Below are 12411 nucleotides of genomic sequence, written 5' to 3' on the forward strand. Positions count from 1 at the left end.
TTAGCGCGTTACCGATGCTCGTTTTATGTTGACGCAAATTACAATGCACACCACTAACGCATTTTGAGAGTGCATTGGAATCTAAGAATGACTGTCCTTTTTTGAGCGATCTTTCGAAGTGATTCGACGTAGTGTGGTCAAGTGGTTATGGCTTGCACGTGTAGGGCGCTCGGTCTGCGCTTTTTTCCCTTGCCTGCCCGACAACAAAAAAACAGTGTTCCTGTGTGTTACACCAACAATGCTGAGTTAAATAATCTTACAACTTAATTACAGAAGCTATCGTAGATTCGTAGATAATTGTTGTTAGTTATCTTTGATTTCGAACATCATTACATTTTAATACTTCTATCAATTGCGAACGGGAATGTTCGTACGTATGTACCTATAAACTAAATTGTTTTAGACTCTAGTCCCACTAAACAGATCTCACACAGAATCGAATCACTCTCCAACACCACTAATCACTGATCACCAACACAGTAAACAAATGTTGAAATCACACTTACCTGTAACAAACAATGTCAGTAATTATGTGCACTCACGAGCACACTTAGATATTAAACCATCTACATTATTTTGGAAAGAAATAAAAGTTTTGGAAATTATTTAAAAAATCACCATTTATATTTATTTCAATAACATATCAAGCTTTAACTATACAATAATCAACAATCTTCAATCATACTACTTGTATAGGTATCCCGCGCCGCGCACGCCTCGCCTCCTGCGGTATCCTGACATTTCGCTACATAAAGGATAAGCCACAGCCTAGGCCGTAAGAGATAGAGAGGTCCGGTTTTTTTCAAAATGTAGCCTAACTCAATACCCCTAGGACTTTTTTTAATTTTTCCGATATCGCTTTTCTTTTTCGATAAATTGTCGATTTAGTGCGAAAAGACACCGAAAAAATGCGTCATTTTTCTACATTTTTGAGATTTCCGAAAAGAGTTTTTGACTTTTTCAAAATATTTTTTCACCATATTGTAGCTCTTGTTAAGACAAATCTTTTGAGACCTAGACCATTTATGTAGCTCTAAAACTCACGAGACCAGGGCGATGTCTCACTCTGGCTGAAATTGGAGGGCTATACTAATGCGATCGAAAAAACATTTTAAATGTTAAAAACACGTACCTATTTATGTTTTAGCTGCCCAATCTCAACATATTAGAAGAAATACGAGTAGACCTCAAAGTACTGAAAAGTGACTACTTAAACCGACTTTCGAAAGTTACTTGAAAAAGGGTCGATGTAACAAGCACTTTCAAGAGTAAAGGCCAGTTGAGCAGGGGCTCAGATTCGAAAATTTTAGGTTCCTAAAATTAGAGCGATAAGGACAATTTTATTTCGGGAATTTTTTTAGGCATAAATATCTGCGTAGAAATATCAAAAATTGAGGTTGTAATTTGAAATCTACACGGTAAGAAAATTATCTGTGTTGTCGGACTATGTTGCTTTTGGGCTAATTGGTATCAGTTTCGGATGTCATGCTTTTCTTTGCGTCCTAATCAATTAAATCAGGGCTCTCCAAACCCGGCCCGCGAAGCAGCGGTCCAATGACAATGACGAATATGGCCCTCAGGTAAAAAAGTTTGGAGACCCCTTAATTAAATCAATTACTTAGGTCGTTTTTGCGATTTTTAAAGTGCTCCAGCGCTTAAAAAAAATCAAAAAAACAAAACAATCCGACACAGATATTAATAATGTTAATCTGCATTGAAAAAATCATTGCTCTAGGGTCAAAAACCACGAAGGAAACAACCGAGGACGTTTGTATGAAGAAATGACCACTGGTCTTGCCTCTGATGTTTAACCTCATTGCTAATCGTATTAAATATCGTTCCAATGAATGAAGTCAACTGAATCACATCAGCGAGTTGATAAGCGAAAGAAAGATGTTTATATGATGAAGTGTAAATAAAGAACAACCGAGATAAGGAGTTGTGTTGCGATAAACTTATACCCACTATTCATCATCATCATTATATTTACCGAACTACGAACTACGTTGTCTTGCTCCGGTTTTCTAGTTTAGATTTTTGAGTTTCTATCTTATATAAGTAATATTCCGTAGTGTCAAATTTATATATTATTTTTACCACTTCACTTTATTTGTCGACTGGTAGCTTAGCCGGTAGTGATCCTATGAAGCCGATAGTCCTGGGATCGAATCACGGTAAGGGCATTTCTTTGTGCGATGAGCACAGATATTTGTTCCTGAGTCATGGGTGTTTTCTATGTATTTCAGTATTTGGATTTGGTATTTGTATCTTTGATCGCCTAAATCTCTCTTAACATTCAGACCGATCCTGTGTTCGAGCTTAAAATTATCTGAACAGTACCGCTCGGAATTGTATTTTAAATTGTATGTAAATACAGAGGGCCCCCGCTCCGAGTCGTTCCTTGTGCAAAGGCTGTCCGTGGTGATCCAGCATGGAAATGCTGCGAGCATCATGGGCACCTTTGCACCGGGAACGGCAGGGAGCGGTTTGTTTTTTTAAATTTATAGTTTATTATGCACATGTATTTGAATAATAACTGTAAGCTGCACTCCTTAAATTAACCAACATTTGTAAATATATAGATTTAATAAGTGTGTATTTAGTCTAAGTGTAAATATGTTATTTTGCTACCTTGTTACACAATCTACTATTTCAAATCAACTTTTATAGCCCCAAAACTTAAGACTACCATTACTAAACTGAATTAAAAAATTCCTACATCAAAATGAACGTCTGCATGCAGCTTAACGCCATCTAGCGACAAATCCAGGAACTTTTCAAACGACCGTTTGACAGTTTATTTCGGGAGCTAGTTAGGACTAGCACAATTGTTATGACTGCTTGTTTATCGAAACCCGAGGCCTCGGGCGGGTCGTGGCCCAAACAAGGATTGTTATAACACGCCGAATCAACAACGTTTTATTGTTGCCAACACGGTCGTAAACAAATGTTGTGTCGCGAACGACGATGAGGTGATTAATACAACTTATAAATCAATTTTGTATATGAAAAATGGTGATCTCCCATACAACTTTTAAGTATCGCGTCATCCCAACAACCATCCCATAGACTTTCCGTGCATCGGCTTTGCTCACGAAGTTTCTTAAGAAAGCTACATTTGTATGGTGGGACTTTTTATTTATTTTGTGCGCAAAATTACTTATTGTTTCGTCCCAAATTGTTCCGAAATGGGAGATCACTATTTTACTAAAAACCCTATACTTGAAAGGGACGGTTTTGGCTTAAGATAAGCCTTATTATGCCTGTATGAATATGGTTACCTACTGTCACAGACTTAAGCCCCATTGTAGCAGAGGGCAAAACGCGAACCACGTTAGACGTTTTGCCCCCCTGTCACACTTACCTACGAATTTACAAGTGCGACAAAGGGGCAACACGTCGAACTTGGTTCGCGGTAGGCCCTCTGGCCCGGATTTAGAGGGCACTTATTTAGATTTAGGGATGGAGAAGGAGGGACCCCTTCTCATCTCCATCTCAAAATCATTGGTTGCCTGGGCCCCTAGGCCTGGGCCTTTATGCGGAAATCCGGCCCTGTTTAGGTTCAGGAACTTGCATGCAACATTCACATACACGCAGGAGTGATCCTATGAGGGTCCTAATATTTTTTCCTTTTAAGAGTCTTAAGGTATATGGAACCCTAAACTAGTAGTTTGTGTTACAAGGGATCAAAATGATATATTTCCGTCAAGGGCGTACATTGAATCCTGAGCGTAATGAGGGATTCAAGTGTGAACGCCCAAGACGAAATAATTTTGATACCGTGTGACACATACTGCTTTTCACATCAACTATGAGGAAAATAAAAAAATCTCAGTGTTGACTCTACAGTGTTGCCACTTTTTAATTTCTACTCTTTTTTGCCAGGCTGTACATACGATGTTCATAGTTAATTATATTAATATTTTATACTGGCAATGAAATGTCCTTGAACAGAAAAGTGCCACTTTGATCCCTCCTAGCGGGGAAGAAAAAGCCCTTTTTCGAATAGGTGATGTGAAAATAGTTTTTCCTACCTAGGCCTAATAAGTATTAAGGGTCACGCGTAGGTAATGTTTAATGTTCGACCGGATGATGAAGATTGCAGCCTTTGTGTTGGTCAGGTGTTGCTTTTGCAATTAGTCATAGATAAGATTGCAAGCATGACAATATTTAAAAATAATAGTAATTGTTTACGTAACGCTGGATCGTAGGTAAAAGTCAATTTAGACGGCTTAGAAGTGTCGAGGTTCTGTAGCTGGAGTGAAATAGTTATTTGTTTTACAAGGGGGCAAAGTTGTTGTTTAACTGCTCGTGCTAATATTGATACCCGAGCAAGCGAAAGATTCCAAAATTGAACCACGAGCATAGCGAGTGGTTCGAAAAATGGAATCTTGAGCGTTGCGAGGGTTTCAAAGCACGAGGGTTAAACAAAATTTGCCCCCGAGTGAAACACGAAATTTTTCACCACACCAACCTGAAGCAAATATTAAATGTAAAAATAAAACAAAATCAAACCAAATCAAATCCAAATGAATGTAATTAAAAATGTATCATCCAAAATCATCATTTAAAAGTCATTTCTACCAGCAAACATAAGAAACCAACTCAAAATTTGCATTTGATTACTTTGTCTCACATGTGAATAAAATGCAACTTTGCTATCAGTTTTTAAAGTGCAAAGTAAGCCTTTCCGAGCTGGTGTGGTGAAAAGAGTTTTAACTGACATATGGTCCTATTTTCCCGCACTAGTGCGTAAAATAGCACTTTTCGTGCGATGTCAAAAGTTTAAAGGGCCATATATACTGTAAAACGTTGTACGATACACGTGCGAATAGGTAATTCGCTCGAATTCCCTCTTTTCCGCCCTTGTATCGTAAATAACTATTTTGGTGAATTAATTGCTGCTTCTGCTACTTGTACTATTCAGGATGGATTAGCATACAACAAAACCTTCTATTACCTCTATATGGATAATTTAACCATTTTTAGTGCTTCGTACAAAACTTTGATCACGAAGCATTTCGGTTTTGGAAATCGGTTAAATGCGTTTTTTTATGTAGATCGAAGGTTTTAAAATATCATAGTATTTAACTCTTGGGAAAACGAAGAAATTTTTAGTGCTTACTTTGCCTGGCCCTTTCAAGAATCTTTGTACAAATAATTATTTATTTCTTTGTCAGTCCGGTATGCAAGTTTTCTGTGTGTTTAGGGCAAACTCGTATCTTTCTTAGGGTAAGCCGCTTGTACTATTATTCGTTCATGGTGCATTTTTAGGACGAGCATATTTTCTTGAACCTGTTAAAAGCCTGTGACTCCTCAACCCACTAAGGAACCCTCCTAACCCGCATACAAACACGCGCACAGGACTATAAAGTTTATTATTGTTATTTCTTTCTGTTACAGATTGTATTCAAAACATTCGCCGGGCTCCGGCGCTGGCGCATTCGGAGCACGAGTGCAGCCCGGTGTGCCACAAGGCAGTGTGCTGGGGCCGGTATTATATGTGAAGTGCTGGACTGATTGTGCTGGATGTGTCTCCAGAAGGATGACAGTGGTGACATAGATGCCGATGTGACGGTGAGTGTTAAAGACTTCAGAAAAAATAGTGCAAATGATTATAGAACATTTTAAAAGTAAATAACTCAAATTCTGGTTACAATTTAATAATTGCCAGTTCAACATTTTGTGAGGCAATTAAAAAATTTCAAACTTTCTGTACTTCTTTTTACAATATTAATATTATGTTTAATTTTTAATCTTTTGGGGGTTGCTTGTAAAGTATAATGTAAGTTTTCGGTTCCCAATAGACAATAATAATATAGAAACATGAGATATTAACGAAAACAATGTTGTTTCCATATTTTTGACCTGGGGTGTATCTACGCCTCGCCCAAGGATCTCCACAACAACCGGCCGTGCGCTGCCCTTACTCAAAGGCGTGACAGTTGATATTTCTTGCAAACAATCGGCGTTTTATAGATTTCTATATATACCCGTATAAATGTGTATGTCCTGACTGACTGACTGACACATTAACCCAGAGCCGATGCTACAAAAGCGAAAAGGTTATAATTTATGGCGTGTACAATAAATAAGAAGCGATTTTGAAACATTTAACCCCAAAGGGGGTTAAAAAGGGGATGAAAGCTTGTTATAAATATATATTATCGGGACAATCTCACACAAATTTACCTAGACCCGAAGCACAGTATAATAAATAGTACTAACCCGAAGTAAGTTCGATATAGGATGACTCACGATAGACCGGGTCGTACCCGGGCCGGGGCTACCGACGTCTCATTTTCTATGACGGCTGATCGGTGATCACGTGGTGCTTTCCAAAGAAAACTACGAAGCGCCGGAAGCTCCGGCCCAGCCACGGTCCGGTCTAGCGTGGGTCAACCCGGTCAACCTTAAGTTTTGTATTTTGGGTACTAGACGATGATATGTTAAACAAGTACGCATATAAATACTTGAACACATCCATAACTCAGAAACAAATGCTCTGACGACCGGTCTGGTCTAGTGGATAGTGACCCTGTCTGCTAAGCCGATGGTCCTGGGTTCGAATCCCAGTAAGGGCATTTATTTGTGTGATGAACACTAATATTTGTTCCTGAGTCATGGTTGTTTTCTATGTATATAAGTATGTATTTATCTATACAAGTATGTATATCGTCGCCTAGTACCCATAGTACAAGCTTTACTTAGTTTGGGGATAGGTTTGATCTGTGTAAGATGCCCCCTAATATTTATTTATGGTTACATATCAGAATACCGAAAATCTATTTACCTAATGTTGAATCACCTATGCTCGTTTCACCTATTTTTTTAAATACCTATTGATCAGTTAACCTAAGCTCATAACACCTAATGAATGAATTACCTATTGCACGTTTCACCTACAATTGGTTTACCTAAGCTCAGAATACCTATGCTCGATTCACCTAAAGTTGAAACACCTAATACTCGAAATACCTAAAGCTAATATACCTAATACACGAAACACCTAATGTTGGTATACCTAATGCACGAAATACCTAAACTCGGTATACCTAATGATCGAATTGCCTAAAGTTAACATACCTACTGCACGAATTACCTAAAGTCGGTATACCTAATGATCGCATTACCTAAAGTTAACATACCTAATGAACGAAATACCTAAATTTGATACACCTAATGCACGAAATACCTGAAGTCGATGCACTTAATGAACGAAATATGTACCTAAAATCAAAAATATAATTATTGTTTAGTAGAATATTATTAGGACATACAAGAAGTCGAGATAGGTGCGATGACGAGTAAAGCTAGGAGGAGCGTGTTAGGTTAACTACGACCAAACAGTGCCAAAACCGACTTTTATTCATCGTCATGATGTTAACTTACAAAAATTTAGTTTTTGATAAGATAAGATAACATAACTAATTTTGTATTAGACTAACGAAATCATTCTACTACCTAAAAAGTAGCGTTTCAAAAAGTGTATTTTTAAATTGTTATCCAAACAAACAGTTTCTACTGTAAGGTTGGGAAATCATACGATTTATTGGGTGGAGTTGCCACTTGATCATTCGGCAAAATGATATGAATTTTGTATTTGGTATATAGACTTTAGGTATTCCGTGCAATAGGCATATCGAATTTAGGTAATTCGTTCAGGAAGTATATCAACTTTAGGTATTTCGTGCGATAGGTTTAACAGTTTTAGGTATTTCGTCCATTAGGTAAATCAAGTTTAGGTACATCGTTCATTAGGTATATCAGCTTTAGGTGTATCGTCCATTAGGTATATCAGCTATAGGTGATTCGTGCATTAGGTATAATAGCTTTAGGTGAAACGTGCAGTAGGTAAAACGTGCATTAGGTATATCGTGCATTAGGTGTTTCGTCCATTAGGTTATTTGAGCTTAGGTATTATAAACTTAGGTCAGTCAATGTTTAGGTAAAATGATCGATAGGTAATTTAAAAATAGGTGAATCAAGCATAGGTGATTCAACATTAGGTAAATCAGTTTTCGGTATTCTGATATGTAACCTTATTTATTTATTATTTATTTATTTATAAATACTTGTGAATAACACGCGAATAATTGAACTTACCGGGAATCAAACCCTGGACCTACAGTGTCGGAGACAGGATTAACTAGCCTGTTACCATTGTAAAATAGCCTTAGATGCCGTATATAGGTACTTAAGTACATATAAATTATTTCTTTACAGGGTGCGTAGCCAACATGCTTATCGTTAACGTTATGTAGCGAAGGAAACTGTCACTGTCGCACTAATATGGAAGAGTGATAGAGAGACACAAAGCATTTCGTTATCGTAGCGCAAACGATTGTCACCTTGGCTAGGCACCCACTCTGCTAAGCCAACCGCCTAGCTCCTTCACAAATCACTTATTCCTCCATTTTCCTTTTCAGTTTTTCATTGAAAAACGTTTTCATCTACAATAATAGGGCATTGAATAGGATTCAATTCGAGCCGTGACTTGGCTAAATAGCCCGTGACTTGGCGCGAATTTGGATCAAAACATATTTTTATCAGCTCTCCCGTCGATTTTGAAAATTTTAGTGAAAGACTTTTCAGAGCTATTTTTTTAGGAGTTGAGACGGGTCCGGTCCGTTATTGGTAAATTATAATACCTTATATGTGACGTCCCACGGGTAAAGGTACCTTATGGCCGTTGGCGCTTACGCTATTATTAACGCCGCTCCAATATTATTGCGGCGCTATGCGCCAGCCGCTATAAGGTACCTTTTACCGTGGAACGTCACATATTGCTTACTTATTTCCCTAATATGACCTAAGTTACTGAGTGAGTGACAAATCCGTAAAAAAAATATTGTAAGGTAATTGCGTCAGTTTACCGTCCAGTGTCAGTTTCCGTCCACTTGACGGATTAGCAAATAAGTGGTCATCCATTAATTACGTCACACGAATTTCTAGGTTTTTTGACCCCCCCCCCCCTTGTCACATTTGGTCACATTTGGCAAACCCCTCCCCCCTAGTGTGACGTCACATTTTTTCTACGAAATCGCCAAATCGAATTAAGTAAGTACCTAAGTATTATTAATATTTTATCAAAATATTTTTGACGATATAAATATTAGTAATTTTATAACCCAAAACTGCTTAGGAAAGAAAATTAAAAGAATAAAAACGATTATCGTTTTAAAAACTTGTTATTTAAATGTACAGCGAATAAAATAATTAAAAAAAAAATCGGTTACTGTGATGAAGTTAAAGTGACGTCACAAAGTTTGTGTCTCCCCCCTCCCCCATGTCACAATATGTCACATTTTCTTGACCCCCTCCCTCCCCCTAAACGTGTGACGTAATTAATGGATGACCCCTAATACATTTCATATTTAAATTGATACTTGCGAAATATAATTTTTATGTAGATAGATGAAATTCTTTAGATAATAAGGATTGCAATAAGTCCAAATTTGTGCAGCAAGGAAAATTTATATTCAAATTTCGTCAAGTGGTTCGTGTTGGCAATCGTTCTCAGCCCTGGTTTGGTCGAGCGTGCGCTGAAGCCCGTAAATCAAAGGAAGAAGCTTACCAAGCCTGGGCTGCTGCGCGTCAGGTCAATGATCGAGACTGTTCCGAATTGAAGAAGCTGAAACTTAATGCTGCTACTAGGTCTTGTAAGAAGCGAATTGTTGCAGCCAAGTTTGAACATACCCGCAGAATTGGTGAGAGACTAGTCAGTCAGCCCTCTGGGTCCCGAACTTTCTGGTCTCTCGCCAAAGCTGTTCAGGGGAACTTTTGCAGGGTCTCCTTACCATCCTTGCACAAACCCGATGACTCACTGGCTCATTCCGCAAAAGAGAAAGCAGACCTACTTTGCTCTCTATTTGCGTCGAATTCTACACTGGACGACGGGGGCAATACACCTCCCACTATTCCGCAATGCGAGTACTCTACGCGTATGCCCGAGGTCCGCTTTACTCAAAGCGCAGTAAGGCGTGCTCTCTTTGCCCTCGACGTCAAGAAGTCCAGTGGGCCAGACGGTATTCCTGCTGTTGTATTAAAAACGTGCGCTCCAGAGTTAGCTCCGGTTCTGACGCGACTATTCTCGCTCTCATACCGCTCAGGGAAATTCCCGTCTTCCTGGAAGATTGCCTGGGTTCACCCTATACCCAAAAAGGGTGACCGTACCGACCCTTCCAACTACCGGCCTATTGCGATCACCTCCCTGCTCTCTAAGGTGATGGAGCGTGTGGTAAACAACCAGCTCCTTAAGTACCTCGAAGACCACCAGCTAATTAGCGACCGGCAATACGGGTTTCACCGTGGTCGAGGCGCTGGAGACCTTCATGTTTACCTCACTCACCGATGGGCCACCGCCATAGAGAGTAAGGGAGAGGCACTGGCTGTTAGCCTGGATATCGCAAAGGCCTTCGATAGGGTTTGGCATAAGGCACTTCTCTCAAAACTTCCCTCATACGGGCTTCCTAAGGGGTTGTGCACATGGGTTTCCAGCTTCCTGTGTGGGCGTAGCATTTCAGTCGTCACTGACGGAATATGCTCGGACTATAAGCCCATAAACGCTGGCGTACCCCAAGGATCTGTACTATCGCCTACTCTGTTCCTTCTGCATATCAATGATATGTTATTGACTAACAATATTCATTGCTATGCAGATGACAGCACTGGCGATAGCTGTTATACAGGTCGTGTAAACGCCCCCCCTGAGCAGGTGTCGGAGTGTAGGATGCGACTTGTGTCTGAGATCGAGACGTCCCTTGAACAGGTCTCCGAGTGGGGTAAACGTAACCTCGTCCAGTTCAACCCCAGTAAGACACAAGTCTGTGCGTTTTCCGCTAAAAAAGCCCCATTTGTCACGGCGCCAAAGTTTCAGGGCATTCCCCTTACCATGGCTAAAAGTATCGGGATACTTGGTGTCGATATTACGAACGAAGTCCAGTTTCGGAGTCATTTGGAACATAAAGCCAAACTGGCCTCCAAAAAGCTTGGGGTGCTTAACAGAGCCAAACAGTACTTCACACCTAGTCACCGGCTTTTGTTATATAAAGCGCAGGTTCGACCTCATATGGAGTACTGTTCTCATCTCTGGTCTGGCGCTCCACAATACCAGCTCCTTCCTCTTGACTCCATCCAACGGCGGGCAGTTCGTATTGTCGGCGATCCCGAACTTACTGACGGCTTAGAACCTCTTAGCCTTCGGAGAGACGTTGGCTCTCTTTGCATGTTCTACCGTCTGTACAATGGGGAATGCTCGGAAGAACTTTTTGATTTGGTGCCATCGTCTCGTTTCTATCACCGCACCTCCCGCCAAAGGAGCAAAGTTCATCCTCACTTCTTAGATACATGGCACACCAAGAATAAGCGGGCATCTCGCTCGTTTCTTCCCAGAACGTGCAGAATGTGGAATGACTGACAGGAGGCATCCTGAGGTATTTCCTTTGCGCTACGACATGGGATTCTTCAAGAAGCGGGTATTTAGGGTTCTCAAGGGTCGGCAACGCTTAAGTGGCTCCTGTGGTGTTGCTTATGTCCATGGGCGACGATGACCGCTTCCCATCAGGCGGCTCGTCTGCTCGTTTGCTGACTATAACATAAAAAAAAAAAAAAAAAAAAAAGTGGACGAAAACTAGAGCCGGGCGAAAACTAGCGCAATGACCGTCGACATGAGTCGATTTTCGCAGACAGCGAACTCGACTCCACACTCGCGTTCGCGGCTTCGCCCGCGATTCACGCGCATAGTCTGGAGGGGGCTTACGGCTGTTTAGGATCCTAAAAACACTGCGCCGCACGCCGCCGGGGCCCCGCGCGCCGCACTTCTTATGAAGTTGATTTCGATCTCACTGGGCAGTCATTTATCTAAAACGTGCTAAAACTAAGATTGCTGGAGTAGAAAAAGGATAGTTATACAACTTCTATAGTAGGTTATTAAAAAATCGTTACAGTCTGACAAAAAAGAGTAGAAATTAAAAACCGGTCAAGTGCGAGTCGGACTCACGCACGAAGGGTTCCGTACTATTACCTACACAAAAAACGGCAAAAAATCACGTTTGTTGTATGGGAGCCCCACTTAAATACATCATCTGTGAAAATTTCAACTGCCTAGCTATCAAGGTTCATGAGATACAGCCTGGTGACAGACAGATCACAGACGGACAGCGGAGTCTTAGTAATAGAGTCCCGCCCTTTTTTACCCTTTTGGCACGGAACCCTAAAAAGTGCCAATGCTGTAGTGTCGTCCCGTTTTCTTAGATTGATTTGATAGGGACGACACTACAGTATTGCCACCTTTTAATTTCTACTCTTTTATGTCAGACTGTAATTCAGTAAATGAAATTGATCCATATCTTGTTAATATGAAAATCTTAAAAAACGATAATTACCCGACAAAATATCTAACTTGAAATA

General features: G+C 40.1%; 1 protein-coding gene across 2 annotated transcripts in view; it reads left to right on the forward strand.

Annotated features, from left to right (window-relative positions):
- The window catches only part of LOC134801416 (forkhead box protein P1), a 102633-nt gene that overhangs the window by 29487 nt on the left and 60735 nt on the right, over positions 1-12411 (forward strand). For both annotated transcript variants that reach the window (XM_063773962.1, XM_063773964.1), the window contains exon 2: positions 5404-5577. In XM_063773962.1, coding sequence (XP_063630032.1) covers positions 5530-5577 — 48 coding nt within the window. In that variant the 5' untranslated portion in view covers positions 5404-5529. The remainder of the gene's footprint in view (positions 1-5403; positions 5578-12411) is intronic.

Source organism: Cydia splendana, chromosome 22 (genome assembly GCF_910591565.1).
Source record: "Cydia splendana chromosome 22, ilCydSple1.2, whole genome shotgun sequence".
Lineage (NCBI taxonomy): Eukaryota > Metazoa > Arthropoda > Insecta > Lepidoptera > Tortricidae > Cydia > Cydia splendana.